This window comes from Chenopodium quinoa, unplaced genomic scaffold, assembly GCF_001683475.1.
Source record: "Chenopodium quinoa cultivar QQ74 unplaced genomic scaffold, ASM168347v1, whole genome shotgun sequence".
NCBI classification, from domain to species: Eukaryota; Viridiplantae; Streptophyta; class Magnoliopsida; order Caryophyllales; family Amaranthaceae; genus Chenopodium; species Chenopodium quinoa.
In genome coordinates, this window is record NW_018744239.1 from 5,225,590 (window position 1) to 5,250,169 (window position 24,580).

At 36.8% G+C, this 24,580-nt stretch overlaps 3 protein-coding genes across 4 annotated transcripts; 2 read left to right on the top strand and 1 right to left on the bottom strand.

Moving 5' to 3' along the window:
- Positions 1-228: 228 nt before the first annotated feature.
- On the top strand, positions 229-3,488 carry LOC110694254 (inactive beta-amylase 9-like). Its single transcript, XM_021871433.1, has 3 exons — positions 229-581; positions 1,732-2,214; positions 2,307-3,488. Exons 1-3 carry the CDS (start codon positions 351-353, stop codon positions 3,183-3,185), a joined length of 1,593 nt encoding a protein of 530 aa, XP_021727125.1. The 5' UTR covers positions 229-350; the 3' UTR covers positions 3,186-3,488.
- Positions 3,489-4,154: 666 nt separating this feature from the next.
- LOC110694255 (sulfhydryl oxidase 2-like) lies at positions 4,155-16,639 on the bottom strand. 2 transcript variants are annotated; one of them, XM_021871434.1, is made up of 12 exons: positions 15,968-16,639; positions 11,769-11,793; positions 11,588-11,680; positions 10,614-10,792; positions 8,339-8,408; positions 8,145-8,213; positions 7,986-8,059; positions 7,702-7,858; positions 7,045-7,085; positions 5,481-5,627; positions 4,897-5,382; positions 4,155-4,736 (listed from the first exon to the last, which is right to left on the bottom strand). In XM_021871434.1, the coding sequence occupies exons 1-11, from the start codon at positions 16,204-16,206 to the stop codon at positions 4,908-4,910; spliced, it is 1,569 nt and encodes a 522-aa protein (XP_021727126.1). In that variant the 5' UTR covers positions 16,207-16,639; the 3' UTR covers positions 4,155-4,736; positions 4,897-4,907. The 2 variants fall into 2 exon arrangements, with proteins under 2 accessions (XP_021727126.1, XP_021727127.1); XM_021871435.1 differs by having other exon boundaries at positions 4,942-5,382; positions 15,968-16,632.
- A 3,912-nt stretch (positions 16,640-20,551) lies between these two features.
- LOC110694311 lies at positions 20,552-21,283 on the top strand. The gene has a single exon (XM_021871485.1). The coding sequence runs from the start codon at positions 20,552-20,554 to the stop codon at positions 21,281-21,283; it is 732 nt and encodes a 243-aa protein (XP_021727177.1).
- Positions 21,284-24,580: the final 3,297 nt, after the last annotated feature.

Here is a 24,580-nt window from a genome sequence, read left to right on the forward strand (position 1 = left end):
GATTAAAAGTCACGTGCTTGTGAAAAATGTCTAAGATTGTTTCATCCACAAACAACCTTTTCAATATTTCAGAAAAAACGTTACAAATTCGTAATCCATAACCATTATTTGCGGCTGTTCTTCAATTGCCACCTGTATTCAACACGTGGCATTTTCTTGTTGGCTCTTCACTATGCACTTTCCCACCCACCTAAAAAAGCACTTTTCCTATTTAAACATCTTCACATTTCATTTAACTTAAAAATTATACACTTTTCTACTACTATAATCCAAAAAATTCTTCTAAATTTCTCATATTTTTCAGTCAGATTTTTTTTTTGAAGTGTTAAGTCTATTTGTTTCTTGTAAAAATGGAGATATCAGTAATTGGTAATTCACAGATGAAGATTGGGAAGATCGAAGAAAATCTGAGAGATTTATGTATTTCCAATTTTGGAAATAATAAACAGAAATCTAGGGTATTATTTGATCAATCAAAGATCAAGGAAAAGGGTAATTATGGGTTTCGATTTCCTCTTAGAGCTACGCAATCTAATGTTATACCTGTCGAGAAGACATCTGCTTCGCCTAATTCAATTTCTGTGAGCTTTCTCTTCTATATTTATTTTTTAATTTTAATTTTTCAAATTTTCTATTTAATTATTAATTGTTTTTGTTGTTGTTGCTGCTGCTGTGATTTAGTGATTATAATAAACCAATTATTGCAGTGTTTATGAATTATTATTATAAAGTGAAGAAAATCCAGTGAAAATTATTGTAGAATCTTCTGAGTCATCCAGTAAATACTGTAAGTGTTGTTTGGGCATATAGTTTTAGGAGAGTATTCTTGATGGGGTTTGTTAAGTAGAAGTGTATACAGACTAAAAATAAGGTAGTGTGTATTGTTAATTTTAGTAAAATTAGAAGCTTATGAGAAAATTCAAGTATACCACAAAGATGAGTAAAAATTGTTAATCAAGTGGTAATTTCGTAAGTAAAGCAACAATTTTTTGTTGAATGTTGCTTTCATAATGAAAATGTCACGACTGGGTAAAATTGTTGATTTATTTACAAAAATGTCACTCGATTGACATTTATGTTGTGATATATTGGGGTTTCCTCGAGTAAGAGATAGTTGGGACTAATGGAAGAGTAATGCTTTAAGAGAGTTGAGAGAGAAGATGAATATAATGTAGAGTAATGCTTTAAGAGAATTGAGAGAGAAGATGAATATAATATGTTAAAGATGAAAATGGAAAACAGTATTATATCGAATGGACATAGCCCAAGAGAGAAGTGAGTCGATTTTTGTGGGACAATAAGAGAGATATGAGAAAGTTCTTGTAGGATAGAGGGAGTATGATTTTTGTATGGTAAGGTATTCAAGGCCAAAGAAGGGGAAGTTGTTTTGATTGCTTTGAATGTTTTTTATTTCACCATTTTTTTCAGGGGTGAGGAGTATTGAAGGTTATGTATGCCGCAAAATGGTGAATTCAATTGTGGTAATGTTGCTAATGGAGCAACAGTTTGAGATCGAAAATTTGTGGGAATTAATGAAGAATTTTGTGAGAATTTGTCAGTCAAGAGTGCAAGTTTTGGTCATAATTGATCTCAAAACTTGTAGTATAGTTTCAATATATATATTTATCTTCAAGTTTTCAATGGATGAGTTTGGTCCTTGGATTGTATTTTTGTCATTATCGAACCCACTATCAATCTCATGTCTAATCGTACGATTTATTGAATATCCAGGTTGATGGTGTAAACCTTTTTGTTGGGTTACCCGTAGATACAGTGTCAAGGGACAACACACTGAATCATGAGAGAGCTATAACTGCTGGCTTAAAAGCTTTGAAGCTAATGGGCGTTGATGGTGTGGAGCTTCCTGTCTGGTGGGGAATTGTTGAGAAGGATGCTATGGGAAAGTATGACTGGTCTGGCTACCTTGCTATTGCAGAGATGGTCCACAAATTGGGTTTAAAGCTGCGTGTAAGCCTCTGCTTCCATGCTTCTCAGGAACCAAAAATTCCTCTCCCTACTTGGGTTTCTCAATTTGGTGAGGCTGACCCAAGTATATACTTCACCGACCGCTTGGGGCAACAATACAAAGAGTGTTTATCATTAGCTGTAGATGATTTGCCTATTTTTGACAGTAGATCGCCAATTGAAGTGTATCAAAATTTCTGTGAGAGCTTCAAATCAACATTTTCACCTTTCATGGGATCCACTATCACTGTGAGTATGGATACCTGCTTTAGTATAATTTGCTATCACACTTGTGAGGTAGCTTTATTGCTAACTAATGTCTTTCCTATTCTTTTCTGTAGGGTGTCACAATAGGGCTTGGACCTGATGGCGAGCTTCGTTACCCTTCATGCCATGATTCAGCATCACACAATAACCACTCGGGTGTTGGAGAATTCCAGTGCTACGACAAATACATGCTCACATACCTCAAGCAGTATGCTGAAAAGATGGGCAAACCAATGTGGGGTCTGGGTGGGCCTCATGACGTTCCTTCATACAATGAGCCTCCTTGTGCGAAAAACTTCTTTAAGGATAATGGTGGATCTTGGGAGACTCCTTATGGCGACTTCTTTCTTTCATGGTATTCCAACCAGCTCATCTCTCATGGGAACCGCATTCTTTCCATTGCCTTGACTGTTTTCGGTGAAACTCCATTGATCATTTCTGGAAAATTACCCTTGGTACATTCATGGTATAAGACTCAGTCCCACCCTTCAGAGTTGACTGCTGGTTTTTACAACACAGTTAATAGAGATGGATATGAAGAAGTTATTGAGGTGTTTGGCAAGAATTCATGCAGAATAATATTGCCAGGATTGGACCTGTCAGACGCTCGCGAACCAAATGGATCAAGTCCTCAGTCATTACTTGCACAAATTAAAGATGTATGCAGAGTGCAAGGGGTGGGTATATCTGGCGAAAACCTTTCACTTTCTAAAGTAACTGATGGATTTTCTAATATAAAGAGCAATCTATCAGAAGAGGACCCAATAGTGGATTCGTTCACGTATCAAAGAATGGGGGCAGATTTTTTCTCCCCTAAACATTTTCCTATGTTCACAGCATTCGTTCGTGGAGTAAATCAGTTGGATATAGATGTCGATGATATGCCAGAAACTAGGAGAGTTGCAGAACCTGTACATGTGAAGTCAGAAGTTCTCCAGGTGCAAACTGCATAAATGTTCTTTCTTTAGAAGAGATTATGTAAATACTGATTATAGAGAAATTGTCATGTAAACCTGCTCTGTATCAATGTACTTGCCATAATGTTAAATTTGTAGTTATGTTGAAAGTTAAATACATAGTATTTGTTTCCCAGGTCTCCCTTATTTGGCTTATTGCAGCTGTTTAAGGTTACGACATGTAGGTTAATGATTGTTTAGAGCAAAAAAAAAGAAAAGTAAAACGTCTGTAGAGAGTGCAGCTCTCTCAGTCTAGTTTATGAACCTTATGCTCGCTGAATGCTTGCCCCTTTCAGTTTATTTTCGTCTTTCTCTTACTCTGTCTAGTCCAGCATTTTCCCCTTCGACCTCATGATTACTTCTCTTCTGCTCCTGATTGTTTGATCTGTATTTTGGTTATGACTTGTAACCTTGAACTGGTACATCTGATCCCCTAAATAGTTCAAGGCTTAGCTTCTGGCAAATCAAGTTTTGGGCTATGAAATTTTGTTGTTCCTTCAAGCAGCAAAGGACACTTCTCATTGATAATTCTTGTTCGGTTGCCATATTGCCCAAAATAATGGGCAAGTTTATTACAATACCTTGTTTATAATTCCATTGTTTTAAAACTAAGTGAGGCTTATTCTCATCTTGTTTGGGCAATATTTGGTTGAGGACATAATCTTGATTCCGCATTGGAATTTTACATAAATGGTGTTTTTAACATTTATTTTAGTTAAAATTTGTTACTAGACAATGATTACAAAAAATTGCTCAGGACATTGTCCAGGATACTCACTAGTTTTTAATTATTTTGCCAATTGTTGCCTGTTACAGCGGTGAGAATCCTCCAAGCTTTGAAGAAGGATTTCTCCTCAAAAGCATGTTTTTAGATACGCCGTGGAAATTGATGTTGAGCAAAAGTTCCAGCAAAATTTAAAATGCTCTGTACATAGCATACAATGGTTTGCTAAGGAAAGGAGTGGGTTTTCAAGAATTGAAGAAGGATTTTTGTGTTACAATTCCATGAAGTAAAAGAGTAATCATTTGCAGTAAACCCAACAGTAAACAATATTCAGCTATTTTTCCAAAGACATAAATGAAAGAAGTTTGACAGTATAAACTCGTAGGAGCAGACATAACTCGAAATATAAATGAACATATGTATCCCTTATCTTTACTCAAAAATTGGCATCAAATTAACAATATCCTTACGGACAGACATTAGCCGCTAATGCATATGAGAACCAATTTCATGATGATTTCTGAACTTCCACGACAATGTGTAAGCACCATACAAAAAATGAAGAAAGCGTGTATTGTGTAAGTATGTGGCTAAGAGGCAACATATGTGAGTTTACGAAACTGCCGACCAAATTCAGATGCTCTGTACATTGCATATAATGTTACAGCAAAGAGCCGCGGTGCACTCTGCATGAGACAGTTCGGAAGCCTTAAATGTACATTCATAACCCAGATTTCCATATTAAAACTGCCTTGGCCATGCCTTCAGTAAACTGTGTTCGATACTCATTCCTTCAATTATCTCAATTCCAGCTTCTTCTTGGCCTGAAATCAAGGGTGAAAGGACAAAGGATAAGAATTTCAAACAAAAAAATATTAATAACATGCACTTATTAAACCTACTTTCAAGGGTTTTTTATTTTGTTTTCTTCTTTTTTAATTTCCAGTTGATTTATGTCCGGACATCTTTAAAAGAGTTCATTACCCTCCTAATAGTCATATGTTCTTTAAAGAGTGTAGATGTCTATACTTTCGACTCTTTTGCTGTGAACGCCAATAGCAAGTCAATGCCCCGAATGCAGCGCTAGCAACAGCGAGAGCAAGAGCTGCTCCAATTGACACAACCATGGGATTTGTTGCCTCCATCTGTTCTTCAGCATGTGAATTCTGTACCTCGTCATGCCTTAGAAGGTCTTTGTCCTTGTATGCAGACAACAATGTTTTTCCGTAGTAACTAGCCAAGAACTTGAACACCTCTTCTTTGTCCCAATTAACTTGGCTGCTCGAGTCACCTTTCTGGCTCAAGTGACAAGAAGGACATAGCTGCTTTGGAGGCCAGATCATCTTCGGATAGTTGGGATCCCCAGTCTCGAGAGCAGCTTCTTCTTTACTTAGCCTTTCATTGACCTGATTATGCACGTCCCATAACCAAAGGGCAAAGTCACGTGTACTGTTTAAAGGACTGTCAACCCTGAAATGTAAAATAATCTCACATCAAATGACCATGCTGAAACTTTCGAACTGAAGAAATTGCTAAGAAGTCAAAGGAGTGGATTTTAGCATCCTCACCTCGAACACATGTCAAAAAAATGTTCCCGACATTCCTCGCAGATAAAAAAGTTGTGAATGAATTCACATATGGTTGTGAATGCAGTGTGGCTCTCACCATTTTCAACCTTCACAGAAAGGGAGTGCAATAGAACCCATAATCCACAACTGCAGATAAAGCAAACCCATAATAAGACATTATAACATTTTTCAAAATTCTACAGCTCTCATTTTAACGAACTAGGGGGGGTGTATGGTATGGGGTTATTATCAAAGACTAAGCAAATAAAATATGCTTCTTCCCACCATGGATATCTGGTATCAGATGCCGTAAACGAAGTGCTGAGATAATTTATGGGTTTTTGTTGTTGATTGTTATGCCATTAAGATCATTTCCTTTACCGTTTTCATACCCTCAAAGTCCTCTACTTTGATTCCTCACCTCTACCATGGTAATTGTACTTCCATTCCCTTTCTTGAGCCACCCTACACCACCACATCACAACTTCTGCCTGCACCACCCACCATAATCACCTAACACCACCCTCACCGGCACCACCCACCACCACAGCCCACACCAGCATTGCCATTGCGGCCCTACCAGCGATCGTACTGTCATACCCCACCCTAACCACCATGAATATCCTTCACCCGGCCGAAACCTCACCCTAACAGCCCAGAAACCACCCCTCACCTCTCACCTGCTCAAAACCCCACCCTAACCAACCCACCCCGAAACCACCGCACCCATTCCAAACCCACCCGAAATCAGACCAACCACCCCGAAACCACCCTCACCGCCCTGAAACCTACCAGATCTACAAGAATATCGGTAAAGAGAGAGAGAGAGAGAGAGAGAGAGAAAGAGAGGGGAGGAGCAATAGTAGCAACAAGAGGGCGATGGGGGCAGGAGGATGGTGGTGGAGGGTGGTTGAAGGGAAGGGTTGATTGAAGGGTAGGGTGGTGGTGGTGGTGATGGTGGTTGTATGGAAGGGTAAAGCTAATGGATTTTAAAACAAACAACCACCTAATATAAGGGTTAATATTTCATTCTCCTTGTTTCCCTTTGTTAAACCATTCGCCCCCTAAATCATCCATAAGAGTATCATTGTACAACGACAAAAAGATAAAACATAGAATTCAATATTCTAACGCTATACTGCCATTAAATATCATCAAGTGTAGGCATAGATTTTTAACTGTTTCTACTTCTACCAATGTATATCACAGGGAAAAAGAAACAGCCTAGCAAAAGTAGAAATGTTTCAAATATGATCAATGGAGAAAGGTAATCTTGAGTACTGAAAGGCAAGTCAAAAACACACCACATTCCAATGGAATTAACTTAAATTTTCAATATAATGGAAGTCTTTTATAAAGCAACAGAGCAAAGGAATACAATCCTTGTGTAAAGCACTACTGGAAGAATGGGAGGCAGTATTGTTCCTTCTTCCCACCCCCCAAAATAAAAAAAATAATAAAAAAAAGTGTAATAGAGTTAATTTGATTGCCACATACTTCAACATAAATTAAACAAACTGAAGAAGCTAAGTTGAAATTACAACAGAACAAGGAGCTCACACACCTAAAGCCTCTTGTATCATTCCTGCTTCCTCGACAGAACATCTGCAACAGCCAAACAAGAGATATCAAAACGTATTTCATTGAAATGTTCAGCTAAGAAAACAATTTTTTTGTGAAAAAAAAAAGAAAAAAGAAAAAAAAAGATGACATTTATTATGATCAAATTTAACAATTAATTCCTGGCTAACTAGGAGTGCATTGTTTTCATATTACAAATTACTTTGGCTAAATAATTGCCACTTTAACTATCTACTCCCTATATTTTTTTGTTCCCTGAAATAGCAATTAAAGCATCTCACCTGAAAAAAATTAGAGAAACAGTTTCCCTACAATCGATTTGATGAGTACATATATACACCCTAATGGCCTAATCTCCAGACCCAGCAGTAGGCAGGAATTTTGTGTTCGTAAATTGACTAAACTCTGATGACAATGCAATTTTCTCCTACCCATGTTTGGCAGACTTTGGGCAAGGGTGAGGATACGAAGGGATGGCTAAGGTGGAGGCAAGGAGGTGCTAAAGAAAGAGAGAAAGCATGATGGATACGGCTGGCAAGGAGGCTGGTATGCTGACTAAAGGTAAGGAACAGGAACAGGGGAGGTGTAAGATAGCAATATACCAGAAATAAAACAAGAATTAGTAAAGAGAAGTACCAACCCAGTATCCACGAGGAACATCTTTTCCACAAATCTGGAAACTCCCAAGAATTTTCGTTGCATTTTCAGATATGCCATTTTCTTTATTATCTGCCATAATCTCTGGTGGATACAAGTCATCAAAGTTGACAAGTATCTCAGCACTTCCTTTACGGCATCTGATACCAGATATCCATGGTGGAAGAAAAAAAAAAAAACCCATAAATTAGGCACTTCCTTACAGCATTGATAAAATTATGGTCACATCTGGCAGATGTGATGTTTGGTGAGAACTATATGGCATACCTCCTTGAAGGATGATGAGCTGCTATAAGTTGAAGAAACCTCACGAGTGAAGCTTTGGTCACCGTTTTAATCATCTGTCATTCCACATGTAGAATATAAAGAAATGAAGCCTGGAACAAGCCTAGCACGTATGTAATCTAAGCAGATGACTGACAGTACCTTATGCCGCATAATAATATCAAAAGCAGAAGATGTTGCTTCCTCAATGTCATAAACTGCTTGCGCAATCTTCATGCATAATAACAAATATTTTATTACACCAAATCAAGGCATCATCATCATCATCATTATCAACAACAACAATAAAAAATAAAAAATAAATAAAAAAAACTGATTCTTATAGTTAAAAGTACCTGCTCAGGAACTAAAGTCTTTGATTGAAGGTGCTCATGTTCATATTTATTGTCATCAAAACCATATGAGCTGTAGAAAGACAATCTAGCATTATTCTAGGAGCTAATAATGGAATGTAAAGATAAAATTCAATATAATACTACATCATGGATTAAATTTACACAAATTAACAATATAGCAGAATGAGCTTTCATGTGGATTAGTAGCCATGGTACATTTGTAGGCATTGCTTCTTCACAATCAGTTAGGGGAAAGACAGAAAACTAGAGTGGAATATGTCACCATGTTTTAGAGAGCAGCATAAACATTATGTCAGCATCTTTTGAAGAGAGAGAAAATTTATCACCATAGTTACAAAATAGGGGGGGGGGGGGGGCAATTTCAAACACCTTAATTAAGTTAACAATTAAACAATTATAAATAATAAAACAGAACTAAATGCAAAGTTGGAGTAACAAATTAAAAAAGAAACTTCATGAATCTTATTTCATTTTAATAATTTTGTAAATAGTCACCAAAAATATTTCACTTTTTCTAGAAAGGTAGTGAATAAATTTACTTCCTCCATTATGCAACAACCTCCATCTTTGGATGATTTGTAATTTCATTCTTTCACTCACCTCATCATGGGCACTTTCTCACATCTCTCTCTATATCTTCTCATTGCAAAAGTCTCCTTTGTATGCGAGCCAATCTCATTGTACTCCCTCCATCTCTATCTGTTTGCCCAATTGCAAATATTTGAGACAAACTTTAAAAACTTACAATAAATTCCTGTTAATCAAAAGGTGATAATATAGCCATGTGGGATCTTTTTGGATTCGTCTCATTGTATGTTTTTATTTATAGCAAGTTTTTCTAATATTACGAATATGGAAATATACATTTCAAGACACATCTTGGAGACCGTAAATACTAATGGGGTAAACAACAGGGACGAAGGGAGTACTATTTGAGAATGGAAGAAAAAATCACGGAGCACTAATGGGGTGTCAACCTTAATATGAAAAAGGAAGACTAGCAATTACATCAAGAGAACCAAGTTCCAAGGTTTGAATTCTAAATCTTTTGTGAGTATTTTCTTTAAATTGTCAATCCAGGCTGTTAAAGGAGGATTCCTTTAAATTGTCAATCCAGGCTGTTCACCAGTTTATGGCTTTGTGAATTGTGTACGGCCTAGGCTAGGGTTTAGGGTATGGGACCAGCTTTTTAACATACTAAGATATCTAGAAATAATAAAAAGAAGATTAAAACAAAGATAATCTTTATTATAACAAAGTAGATCTTGGTTTATAAAACCATCAAAGGAGGCACTATTGAGCTCCAACCAAAGGTCAAGGGGAAAAGAGAGAGGGAGAGTGAACAATGACCTCAATGCAATTCTTGGTAAGGAAACCCTCTTTATGTGCACATTTATAAATTGCACATATTTCCTTCATGGAGTATGATCGAATAACAATTGAAAGAACTATATTTGAGCTCAACAAAAGTTATAACTATGAAGTAAGGGTTAGTACAGAAAGCCAAAAACCATTCCCAAGGACACACACTTCGTGATTCACAATTGACATACATATTAAAAATTCCTCCAATTCCACATTTTCATTATACTGCTCCTTTGAGTAAACATAATGTCAGCTGGCCCACCGACACATACAACGAGTATTGTAACACCACATTTTCCCTATAGAATTTTTTTTAGTATAAAATAATATGTTGCACTAAGAAAATGTATCATGTAGTCATGTACATTAAATACAGAAGAAACTCAATAATCACAAACTTCCTTCATTTTTATTATTTGCAACAATTTGACTTTAACAATATTCAAATTTCTACATTGACATTAATCTTTTTTATGAATATTTAAAAAGCAAATATTATGTTAAATGTTGACAGTGAGTCTCAATGCATATTTTCAAAGTAAAAGATTTTCATGATTTTTACTCAAAAAGATTATTGAAGATAAAGAGTTGTCAAAGTGTGCTTTTTTTTTTTTTTTTTTTTTTTTTTCCCTAGAGTTGTCCTCTGTTAATACTTTTAATAAAGAGTAAATATCCTCAAGTACAGCAGCTATAATACCAAAGATCTGTACAGCAGCACTGCAGTGAAAAATGTCAAACCAAATCCATAATGCTAAACAAAAAGCATGCAACAAAATTAATGTGCCGCACAGAACCCAGAGTAAGAATTTACCAATCCCAAGTACCTTGAGAAAGAGAAATAATATTGTTTATGAACTAATTAGGTGCAATAGGACAATAGAATCCTCACCTATTCATTTTCTTATTTATCCAATTAAGCAGCCGATCAGCTGTGCGCCCATCCTTGATTGACATTATATCACCATCATTTCCATCCCAAGCAGCCGTTGATGCAAACGTACCAGGCCTACTCCAAAGAAGCATAGGGTAACGATCCACTGAAAACCTATCACATAGTTTGGCATTTATCTGTGCTGCCAAAAAAGTGAAAAAACATAAAATAAAAAAAGGATAATCACTAAAAAGAACTTGGTTATATGCATGCATTTATTAAAAGCAGAAGCAGCTAAAAATTACTGAATGAAAATGTTGGAACAAAGCTGAGGCATACATTATACACAATTGTTGAAGGAATTCCAATATACTGATGCTAATAATTGAACAGAGGACTGTCATTGCTAGTAGTTGAGATTTCACAACAATTTCAATGATCACTCTCCCATTACAAGAATATGATGTCATAATGACATTACAATCACAGGACCAACAACACAACCCACTCCGAGCAAAAGGACGAGAAAACCAGGTACATAAAAAGGAAAGGCAGTATCAAAATGAAAAAGTAAGAAAAATAGGAAGCTAAAATCATGTCATGTTTGCCTGGATTTTTGAATTATAGTAGAGCAAAAAAAAGAGCATACTAATTGCCTCATTTTTATTAGTCTTAAACTGTTCAAATTCATACAAAGTATATTATTACCTCAAATGACATCAATAAACAATTTTCTCCTTAACATCCCTTTTATACCCAAAAAAAATAAAAAAATAAAAAAAATAAACAGTGAAGAGTAGGTGCAATCACAATAAGGTTGCCATATAACCATTTCATCAACACAAGCTGTATTACACATAGGATAGACTCAGCTCGACAGATTTAGACTTCAACCTGATAGCTGACATAATAGCCACATCCTCACTAAAGAAGAGCAAAAAATATGCAATCACAGAGGTAATAAAGGTGACACAGGAGCAAAGCACCAATACCTTTGAGGCACAATCTACCCTAGCCATCAAAAGGATTCCTGGATGTGCTGCATCAGGCCCATTAAAAATCCTTGCAACTTTTTCATAATGAGGCTGCATGAAGATAGTTCCACTTTATCACACAGTTGGTTATAAAGAAGCACTATTTGCAGCAAAAAAACTAATAAGCACTTGATTCTACCTTATAATTTCTGCATGCAGGGCACCTGTCAGATCACATTGTAAGTTTAGAAAGTCAGCATATGATAACAATCGGCAATATAACCTAGGGCTCATATAGTATCTAAATAGCTATGATAATGTTAGATTTAATCATAAACTTTCGTATAATTGTAGTCCCCAATGATTCGGAGAACCAACAAGATGCAAGCAAAGTTCAACTCCAAGATTTCTATTTTTTATTGGGACGGGGGTGGTTTACAGAAAACATATAATACCAACTTAGCCACCCTTTTTAAGAGTTATCCCTAAGCATCAGTTGTTCATCAAGATTCAGGAATAAGCTATGTTCTAGAAAGAGTCCCTAGTCCCTACCTTGAAACTCTTCACATCCTTGGTACTAACAATCAAACATGACATCACCAAATTTTTTTTATTGTTATTCATAAGAAATATTTAATTAGAACTGCACAGAACAATATCTAATAGAAGGAGAAAGTAACCAAAAAAACCACAACTACAAATTAGCCCAGTTTCTTAGAAAATTTGGGTAATCTCACCTCCTTAGCCCATAAAGAATTAAAGAGAGCCTAAAATATATAAATAGATCATTATGGCCCAAAAAGAAAGAAAAAAAAAAAAACACAGCACATCTCCTTTTACCAAAGTGGAAAAACTGCAACTACAGTATAAAGCAACTACATGAAATTCAGTATGTAGAAACAATCTCAAGTCTCCAAAACCCCAGAAAGACAATCAACATAGTGCAAGAAGGCAGTAAAGCAATGATCCGTTTCATTTCTTCTAGATAAGCTGACTTCTATTGCAACCAGAAGCTGGAACTTCCTCGGGTTAATTATTTTTACATATACTGAGGTATAGCAAAAAAACCCAAGGGCAGACCAAAGACATAGCTAACAACTAACAAAGCCACTTTTACTTTTTTCTGCCTTTGAGAGAGGGCAGCTTAAATCTAAGCAACATGTTACTATTAACAATTCCAAAAAAGTTCGTTACAAAGTTCTAAAGCAAGGAATATTAAAGTTAAGAGATCTCATGTTAAATTCTTTTTTCAAATTTGTTTCATATGTTACAAAAGTATCAATTTTGACAATCACCTTCGTAAATATGAAAAAAAAAAACATATTACTTGTTTTCGAGATATCTGGAACCGTAAAAGATAGGTACATTCTCTTTTTTCATTTTAGCTGAGACATTAAGGACATTTGTCAACATGTAATTTCAAATATTCATATCTTCCATTATCTATAGGCAAAAATTTTATACTTTGATTTTTGGAAAATAGAAATCGAAACGAATCTAACAAGATATGACTGAATTTCTTAAAAATAAATCACAAAAAGAAGTTAAGTAACTTATGTTAATAGTGTCCAAAGTCAAACATGCCAATTAAAATGAAATGGAGTAAGTATTTGTTATGATTATATATTTCTTTTTATGAAATTGTGTCTTTTTAAATAGCTTTGGCAAAATATATGTACTTCCTGCGTTTTTTTTAGTTGCATCACTTTGCAAATTGCGGACTCCTAGGCAATTTTAGGAGATAAGAGAGATAGAGAGTAAAATCAATGGACCCGTGTGATAGGAGAGAGATAGAAAGAGTTTAACTAAAAAGGAAAGTGATGCAACTAATTTGAAACTTTTGTTTTAGGAAAGTGATGCAACTAAAAAGAAATGGAGGAAATATTTAAGAAAAATAGGAGCTAAGTTCCTATTACATTGCAATACTACATAGTAAAATCGAACACAAGCAAGCTCAGGTTCTAAGTCCTTAGCACTAAAGGACCAATCTTTTTTTATTTTTTATAAAATCCCTTATACCAAAAGTTTTAACACTATCCCATTGGGGGAAAGACACATTTGTTTTCCAGAAACAGCTCCATATCTCTCTCCACCATATTTAACCGCCTTTAACCAATCAAGCAGCTCCAAATAACGGTCAGTCTCTCTTTTCTTTCTATCCAATGACAATTAGTGTTGCTGTGTTGATATAGATAATTATGATTCTGTGAATATAAAAAATCCCTCTGTGTTAATATCTTCCAAAAAAACATACAATCGAAATTAATTTTGTGATTCCACATTTTATGAGTTCGGAGTTTGATCAATGCTTAAATGGCATTGATCAAGACCTGGCCCACAGGATTGAGTCGGCGTGGCTTAAATGGAGAGCGGCCACAGGATTGTTATGTGACCGACGAATTCCTTTACAGTTGAAGGGGAAATTCTATAGGACTGTTATACTACCAGTGTTGCTTGCTTTATAGTACAGAATATTGGGCTTCTAAAAAGAAGCACATTAAAAAGATAGAGGTTACGGAAATGCGCATGTTAAGATGGATATGCGGGAACACTCTAAGAGATAGAATAAAAATTGAAATTATTCGCAAGAAAGTGGGAGTTGCGGGCATTGCAGACAAATTAAGGGAAAATCGCTTGCGTTGGTTCGGGCATGTAAGACAGAGACCACAGGGTGCACCGGTACGAAGAGTGGAATCATGGAGAGGTTAAACAAGGTAGAGGGAGACCAAAAATGACTAGGTTGGAAGGAGTTAAGAAGGATATGAACCATATTGATTTGCATGAGAATGAGGTATTTGATCGTAACGGATGGAGGAAGATTTTTGTGGATGACTACACGGAATAATCACTTTTGGTTCATGTAACCGACCCTACTTATGTGTTTAAGGCTTTGATTAACTGATCGATTGATTGATTGGAGTTTGATCAACGCTTGACGTAATCAAACGTTTATACTCATGTATTCATATTCAGGCATTAGATTTTTACATTGCTCCATGTATTGACGATCTTTGGCAACAAATATGAGCAAATAATGTTGTCCTCCCTTCAAAGAAAAAAAAAATGGTTACATATTATTTTGAGATGCCTTATCCCATAATTGCTACACTATCCCATCCGGGGAAAAATTGACACTATTGTTTTCCAGAAACAGTTCCAAATCTCTCTCCTTCATATTTTACCACCTTCAGCCAATAAAGAAGCTCCAAATAACGGTCAGTTCTCTCTTGTGTTTCTATAGTGGTGATAAGTAGTGTAGTTGTACATAATTATGATTCTGCAAATATAATGAAATCCCCCTGTGTTAATTTCACCAATGTCTAGGCAAAACCCAAGGAATGTTATCGAGAGTATTAAAGCCTCCAGTGTATTTTGGCAGCACCTCCCTATCCCAAGCAACAACTGCCTTTTAAATACTACCTCCGTCCTTTGTTAGTTGATCATTGCACAGAGACTAAGCATATGTTCATGTAAGTATATTTCTTTACAGGAGCATGTGTAGTTTTGTCTGTGACAGAAGGAGCAGCTTATATACTTCAGCAGCTTTCAGCCCTTTCTCGATCAACTGATTCGCATGTACCTAATAAGCTATAACCCTAACAATGTCACAATTTCCATGAGTCATGATTCATGCTCTCCCTAGGCAAGACATGAACCCTGATGTCAAAGACTTGATTCTTGGACATGAAAATATACAATGCATGTATAGTAGTGAGTTTCTAGGAAGACAAAGAAGCATAAGGGTACTAAAATTACAGCTCCTCTTCTACCATCTCCAACTACCTAAGCTAAACATAAGTATTACTCTAGTTTAATTTCGTAAATTTCAGAAAAGAGCAGTTGTGCCATTTGAAACACACCCCCTTCCCATAATTACAACTTAATACTACTAGTAGGTTACAAGTAAATCCGCCCCTATCACAACAATTCAAAACATCTACATCACCCCCTATATGCCCCCACAAAATTCTTATAACACCCCCATGGCCCCATCCTCCTAATAACTCTACTCCACGACACCCCGCTAATGAGATGGGCCAGTACACAATTATCAACAAAACACTAAGACTGCTGTCTGCAATTGCTAATGCTTTCTTTACCTCCGCAGTTGCAATAAACGCAATTCCTGTAATCGCTAGTGCAACACTTACCACGAATAGCAACTACTCCATAATAATTCATACTAAATCACACTTTTCTAGTTTTCTGTCAACAACAATTGTCCAAACCCACCAAAACATTAACAACCAACTAAAATTGGGGCAAATTAAGATCATCAATTCAAATAATCAAACATAAATACAGTCAATTATGTCCAATTCAATTCATCCAAAACAAAAATCAATCAAATCTACGAATAACATATCAAAATCCAAACAATTAAAATAATTCACTAACCAATGAGCAAAGAATTCGACAATAGCAAAAGTAGCAGGGGTTTCACGAAGAACATCCTTGAAATTAGTATCATTCAATTCAACAAAAACATCATGAAATTCACCATTAACAGAATCATCGCTAATCTTCCGAAGAATTGAACGAGATCCAATCGACGAAGACGAAACCTCGAAATTCAAGTGAGAGAAAACAAGAAGAATCACAAAAAATGAATACATTGAAGTTTGATTGAAGATCATCAAAAAATTGTAGAGTTGATTGAAAATGGCGGAAGTATAAAAAGATGTTTTGGTTTGGTTGAAGTGAGTTTAGTTGTTCAAACAAACTTCAATAATGGAGTTGTAAAATAATGGTGAAGAAAGAAAGCGCGCAGGTTGTATGAGAGCAAAGTTAGGTTAATCCCTGTTTTTTCAAGTTTTGTTTTGTCTTTTTACATTTTTTTAGATTTTCCATGACATGATCTTTGAGCTTTTTCAGTTTTTTTTATGTTACCTCCGTTTTAATACTCCTTCCGCCCGCTATTATCTGCATCATTTACTAAAAATAGGTGCTCTCTATTATCTGCAACAATTTTTCTTATTTCCTATTTTGGTAAATTTTTAGCAATAAAATGTCAACTTTACCGTTACTTAAAATTTTTAACTTTGTTTACAATTTGTTAATTACATGGACTTACCAACTAATCCACCACCTTACCCCAACCACCTTCGCCGCCCCTACCACAAGCCCAGACGAGCCCAGAGCACCAGCACCACCGCAATTCGTCGCGCAATTCTCCACCACCTTACCCCAGCCACCTTTGCCCCAGCACCACCACAATTCGTCACCACCTTACCCTAGCACCACCGCACTTCGTCGTCGCGCAATCCTTCAGATCTGGGTTTCATGGGTTTGGTGGTGGGTTTCGTGGTGGTTTCGGGGGGTTTCGTGGTGGGTTTCGTGGGTTTGGTTTGTGGGGTGGTGGGTTTTGGTGGTGGTTTGGGGCGGTTTCGTGGGTTTGGTTTGTGGGGTGGTGGATTTTGGTGGTGGGTTTCGTAGGTTTGGTTTGTGGGGTGGTGGGTTTTGGTGGTGGTTTGGGGGGGTTTCTTGGTGGGTTTCGTGGGTTTGGTTTGTGGGGTGGTGGGTTTTAGTGGTGGTTTCGGTGGTTTCGATGGCTCGTGGGGTGGTGCGGTGGTTCGTGGGTTGGGTGTTGGTGGTTCGTGGGGTGGTGCGGTGGTTTGTGGGGTGGTTGTTCTCCATTCATTAATTGTGTGTTTTATTTTAGTTTAGTTTAATTATCCCTTCTCTCTCCTCTTACTTTTCAATAATCTTGTTTAAGAAGTTTTGCCTAGGAGACCGTATTTTACTCCTTTGTTGCAGATAATCCCGAGCGGAGGGAGTATTTACGGAATCAATAATAATAACATTTATATAATACTAAAACAGACACACGTGTCATTTGTATATTTTTTTTACGGCTATTTCACCAAATGCCACTGAGCAATTGCGAAATTCACCAAATGCCATCTGACTTTTCAAAATTCACTAAATGCCACCGAGTTTTAAGAAAATTCACCGAGTGCCATTAATGACTGAAAGTCGTTAGTTGACCGTTGGTGGACCCCACCACTTGCCACGTGTCACTTTCTGATTGGTCCGTTTTTTAAAAAAAATTAAATAAAAAAAATTACAAAAATTCCAAAAACAAACCAAAATATTAAAAAAAATAATTAAAAAAAAACCCCAAACCTCAAACCCCAGCCACCAGCCCACCTGCACCGGCGTCCCGGCAGCCATCGGTCCCCCTCCCTTTCCCCTCCTCTTCCCCCATCGCGCCCCACCGGAGCTTTAAACACAAAATCCAAAACCCCACCCCCCGTCGAGACTGAGAAGAATGAGGTAGCCTCTGATTAAACAACAAAGAAGCTCCAACACCAACACGACCGGATGAACCGCCACCAAAGACCCTTCCAACACCGGCGCCCGCCATAACTTCTGCCTTCTAAGTAAGAATTCAGCTAAAAAACTTGGGAATTTTAAGTAACCTTGATCGATTAATTAAAGGGTTCTAAGAAGAATATGGAAATTTCGATTTCATGGGGGGAAGAAGAAGATGAAGATGAAGGGATTTTCAGAGCTTATGACGGAAAAAGCTGGTGATGATGAGTTCAGTGATGTGGGAAGTGTGAGAACCCGAAGTTCGCACCCCCATCACTTAGTACAAGAAGCTTCAAAATGGAGGAGAGAGAAAATCAGTTGAATTTCTGTAAAAGTTTTGATTTTTCTGGAAAAAAATGAAGAACAGAGAACCCGAAATACGTGCGACGGGGGGAGGTGGGTCGTGACGGAAGAGGAGGGGAAAGGGAGGGGGCTGTTGGATTTGATGCGTTTTCTGGTGGTGGGGTTAAGGGGGGTGGCTGTTGTGGTGTTGGTCGGAAGTTATGGAGGAAAAGGAGGGTGGTGGGGCTGGGGTGGTGGCTAGGGTTTGGGTTTTTTTTTTTTTTTTTTATAATTTTTTAATATTTTTGGTTTTTTCTTTTATAATTTTTTTTTAAAATTTTTGTTTAATTATTTTTTTTAAAAAGGAACCAATCAGAAGGTGACACGTGACAAGTGGTGGGGTCAACTAACGGTCAACTAACCGACAATGACGGTCAACTAACGAAAATGGCATTTGGTGATATTATACTAAAACTCAGTGGCATTTGGTGAATTTTGAAAAGTTCGATGGCATTTGGTGAATTTCGAAATTACTCAGTGGCATTTGGTGAAATAGCCATTTTTTTTAAACTTTTTATGGTAAATATACTTTATATATATTCATCAAATCATTTAATTGTGATTTACTTTACTAATAAAAATATATATATATATATTTGTAATTCACATATTTTCCATATCTTTTATTGTATATTATTATTATTATTATTATTATTATTATTATTATTATTATTATTATTATTATTATTATTATTATTATTATTATTATTATTATTATTATTATTATTATTATTATTATTATTATCTCAAAAACAGACAAGTCATACAACCTACAGTAATGTAGTGGGAAGGCGAGATACAAGATGGGCCCCCACTCCTCTAGCTATAGCAAAGCCTACCCTAGTGAAGATATGAGCTGCCGCACGAGCCCCAATGCCTTGCGTCGTCGAGAACCTCTGAACCCGCTTCAGCTACGCAACAACCTCCTTCTCTAATTCCCCAAGCGAAGAAAAGGAGAAGGGAATGAAACCATGTCCAATCAGCCGACACCTAGCTTCATACTTCACCCGCTTTCGATGAGCCGCATCAGCCACAACCCGTCCAGGAACAAAGTCAAATAGCCCTGTCTGTGTCAAAGGAGAAGACCCTGTTAAGTCCACACAAACATTGCGACCACGATCCCAGCAATAAAGTAACACATCAGCAGGTCTGAGTGGCCCGTCATTTCCTCCAGACAACCCTATGTCAACCTTCTTTCTTGCTGAAATCCCAGATCTGTAACAAATATCAACAAGAGTATCTCGGACAACATTATGCCGACATTTAATACCCACAATACCAGCACACGACACCGCGTGATCATCGAAAATATTCCCATTAAAATCCCGAGAACAAGCAGTAAAAAAAATATCCAATAGTTAGAGACATTAAAGTTCCTTCCCAAAAGTTAGTCTTACCTAACATCCAGAAACTAACTAATCCTAGGCCAGTTGCAGCATTTTCTTCTTCTTCTCTGGTTCAGCAACAACATAGTAGTAAAAAAAAAAGACCCCTCACTTCATTACCAGACCTGACAAGTGGGGAACTCAGCATCATCAGTACACTCAACATGCCAGGAATTGCACATGATGCATTTTTCAGCATTGATCAGATGTTACATGATGAAAACAATATGGATCACAATCAAGCAAACAACATGGAAGGAACTGAACACAATGACAGCAACAACACTGAGCATGAAGGTGGATTTCAGGAACCCAAAAGTAGAAAACAGTTGACTGTTTTCTAGAAAAAGGGAGCTTGTAGATGCTTATCTACTGAAGCTAGAGGCGGGGGGGGGGGGGGGTGGAATTGCCAAGAGGCTACTTATCACAGCAAGCAAAAAAATTCAATGTACATAGGTCAACAATCTAGAGGCTATTCACAGACATCTAAACACAAATGGTAATGGGGAATGTCATAGATGTCAGAAGCAAGAAACTAGGCAAAACTAGACCTAAACCCAGAGAGTACACTGATGAGTTTCTACAATCAGCACCTTTGTACAAGAGGACAACTGAGAGAAGCTATGGAGCTGCTCTCAACATCTCACATGTCACCATCCATAAACTAAAGAAACAAGGGAGATTCAGAACACATACAAGCACAAATCAACCAGTACTGACATCCAATCACAAGATAGCAAGAATGAAATGGGTGTTAAATCATCTACTTCCTGCCACAGAGAATGGGGACCCTAAGTTTATGGACATGTAGCAAGTTGTCCACATTAATGAAAAATGGTTCTACTTGAACCCAGATACTAGGAGGTTTTACCTCATACCAAATGAAGCTAACCCATATATGTGCCAACAGCCCAAAAGGTTCAAAGTGAAGGGCATGTTCATGGCAGCCGTAGGGAAGCCAATTTTTTACCACCAAGGAGCAATATTACATGATGGAAAGTATGGAATATTTCCATTTGTGTATGAAAGCATAGCAAAGAAAAAAAGCAAAAACAGGGAGGCTGGTGTTGTAGAAATCAAGGCTACACAGAATCTCAACAAAGAAGCCATAAGGGCAATGCTACTGAATAATGGCATTCCAGGCATCAAAGCTAAATGGCCTTCCCATCTACCCAAGGACATATGGATTCAGTGGGATAATGCCAGACCTCATCAAATTCCAAGGGATGAGGAATTTGAATCAGCCTGTCACTCAAATGGATTCAATATTCAGTTCATTTTCCAGCCAGCTCAGTCCTTAGACTTAAATGTGCTAGATCTAGGGCTGTTCAATGTAATACAATCCATACAATACCAACCTTTTCCTAAGAACTTAGGGGAACTCATAGAGAAGGTCACAAAGGCTTATGATTTGTTCAACTCAATGCTGAACAAACATTGTTGGATAACACTCCAATGTTGCATGGAAGAAATACTCAATCACCTAGGAGGGAATAACTTCACCCCACCCCACAAAGGCAAGAAAAGGCTTGAAAGGATTGGGATGTTGCCAGAGCAATTAGAGGTGGACAAGAATGTGGTTCAACAGGCTGTTGATTACCTCAACATTGTTTTCATATCAACAGGTGAAGGGAATGAAGAAGATGAAGGCATGCAAGTAGATGCAGACTGAACACAAGTCAGACAAATGAACAAGGTTTTTGTGAGACTGCCACACATAACCAATGAATAACAAAGAAGCAGCATGAAACATAGTATGTGGTGTTTTCTGTTTTGTTTTTTAATTATAGTATGACAATCATTGGTTAGGTGTATTTTGTTTTAAGTCATGGCTACTAATGTTGTAAGGCAGTCTTAACAACCTTTATTTGGAAAATGTACAAATTTTTGGTTTAATTTATGAGATCAATTATGGTTGTTTTAGTTACAAGTAGTGACAATTAAAATGAGGTAACTGTGGAAAACAGACTCACACATCAATCCATCAGAGGGTTTTTTTTTTTTTTTTTTCACAGACATTGCATAAGTGGTTCCCTCAACAACAACTCTCATAAGGAGTTGTTGGAGCAATTCCAACTTACCAATGTTATGTACTTCATCAAATGAGTCCCTTCATCACTTGGATTTTCCAGGCACACACAACACAGTCAGGGACTCTTAGTTCACCTAGGGACATATATCACATAGGGGGACTCATACAGGTACAGACGTGCATGCCACAAATTGATCATCATTCACCATAGCACAAACCCCATTGCCAAATGCCTAACTAGTATCAAACAACCATAGGAAACAATTTCCCAATCACAACCAACCAATAATGTCAAACAAATACAATAGAAAACAGAGCATAAATAGGGCAACCAGCAACCAAATAAGTTCAAACAAGCCAGCATGCACATCAAGCCACCTCTACACCTAACAACAACATATACAATGTCTGTGCACCAGTCTCAAGATAACAAACACAGCCTAAATAGGCCTACAAGCATACAAGTGTGGTTAATATTCAGAAATCAATTCCCACAACCCACTTCTCCACCCACCAGCAGCCTACAATAACTCTTAAGAGGTGTCAACATAGCAAACACAACCTAATTAAGGCAACCAGCATGCAAGTGAGGATACTAATCATCGCACATCAGGTCAACCAAGCTACATTTTCACCCTATAACATGCCATAGTTACTAGCAATTACTCTCAATACACCAAATACACCCTAATTAGGACAACCACCATGCAATTCCAACTACAGAACACAATTCATTACAACCACTTCACATATTCTCCCAACAACAGTCAACAATTACAAGCAATAATTGTCAAAATAGGAAACATAACCTAAATATGGAATCAGCATGCAAATCAGGCTAATCAAGGCAAACCAGTTCAACCATGCAACCCCAAATCAGGATAACAATAAAAAACACCAGATAAATCACACAATGAGAGAACATGAAAACGAGGAGTCAATTAATTCTAGGGTAAGAAATGAGTTACACTGCATGATTAGTTGGAGCCAGAGGTGAAAGGGTTGTAATCCCCTTCAATTTCAACACCGTCAGCCACAGGGGGCTCAAATATGTCGCGTTTTTTCCCAGAGAGAAGTTGGGTAGACCTAAATATACCCTCCTCCACCCCCTTTAGAACGCATTTCTCCGCCAAAGGGGCCGCAACTGGGGGTTCATCAACATCGCTTTCCAGAATAACGACTTTAGGAGGTTTTTTGATGGAACCCTCAACCTTTTTTGCCCAAATCTGCATTCGAAGCCTGACCACGCTCCTCATTAGAGTCGTAAGTTGGGCAGACCCAAATCTACCCTCCTCCACCCCCTTTAGAACGCATTTCGCCGCCAAAGGGGCCGCAACTGGGGGTTCATCAACATCGTTTTCCAGAATAACGACTTCAGGAGGTTTTTTGATGGAACCCTCAACCTTTTTGCCCAGATCTGCATTCGAAGCCTGACCACGCTCCTCATTAGAGTCATAAGGAGCAAGCTTTGCACCCCCGCCAGTCCTACGCCTCATATCCAGGTAGGTTGCAGTACGCGTCCCTATCAAACGCATTTTTCCAGTGCGTCGCTGGCACTTGTAGGTGGCAACAACGCCAAGATCTGGCTTTTTTGGGTTTGGGGAACTCATTTTTGTAGGGTTTTCAAAGAAATAGATAGTAGAACACCCAGATCTGCAAAAGTTAGGGTTTCAAACAGGAGAGAGAGTGAGATAAGGGAGGTAGTTTTTGTGAGAAGACAGAGAGTGCGAGAGGAGAATGGGAAAACACAGATGATAACTGTGTTGGTTTCTGGAAGGAACCCAGATGAAGAGGCTTCATTAATGGTGGTGGGTGGACGAAACATTGAATACGGTAGTTGGGGAGATGAAGAGATTTTGATGTTTTGAAGAAAATGGGGATAGGTTATACTAATTTTTGGTGGGAATGATTAAGTTAGATGGAATGGTTTTAGGTTTATTTAAGTAGTGTTAAACATAAGGTTAGGATATAATCAGTTTTTGTTGAGGGTAATTTGGTAATTTTTCACTTAAAAAAGTTACTACAAAAGGAAAAAAAAAATCAGTTTGTTGCAAATAATAGGTAGCACCTCTTTCGAGTAAATGTTGCAGATAATAGTTAACGGAGGAAGTATTTGAGATTCACATATTTTCCATAAAATACTATTCTAACATCTATTACTTTGTTTATATATGGAGTATATATTATTTCCTAATCCTTATGTAGTATTTTATTCCTTCAAATCTTCAATATATTATATATGCAGTAATTTTGTAACAAAAAAAAAAAAAAATTATGCGTTTTAGAAATAATTGATTCATACTTGATTATTACTATTACTATTACTATTACTATTATTCTCTAAGCTTTATTTTATTATTCATATATTTTCTATTTAGAAATTTTAAAATGTTTTAATTTCTTATTAGGAAACGGCTTCCTAATAGCATAATTTTTTTTTTTACAATATCAATTTTATTTGATTTATTTTTTACTTTTAGTTATTTATGTATATCAAAAGCACCACAAATTAGATATGTTTTCCACTCTCCTAAATTGTTTCAAATACACTGTAGTAATTATTTATGTTACAATCTCATAGTGTTTAATATACAATTTTAAAATACTTAATTATTTAGTTAATAAAAGAAAAACGATATCAATTTATCATTTAAATTTTACACTTATATGTCTAATTAATTGTTGTCATTATATTTCATGTTTCATTTCATTATATACATAAAAAAAATACTATGGTTATATATTTTGTCCACATGCATTATACAAAATATTTTATTTTTGTTTTTTTAAAAAATTTTGTGTTGAATTTTAAAAGACATTTTTTGTCTAAGACAACTTTATAAATTTTTTTTGGCAAAGTCAGACCCTAATAATTTTTTTTTTTGGTAAAGGGTGACCAACCTCCACTTTCAAGCATTGACTCATTGGACTCTGGCG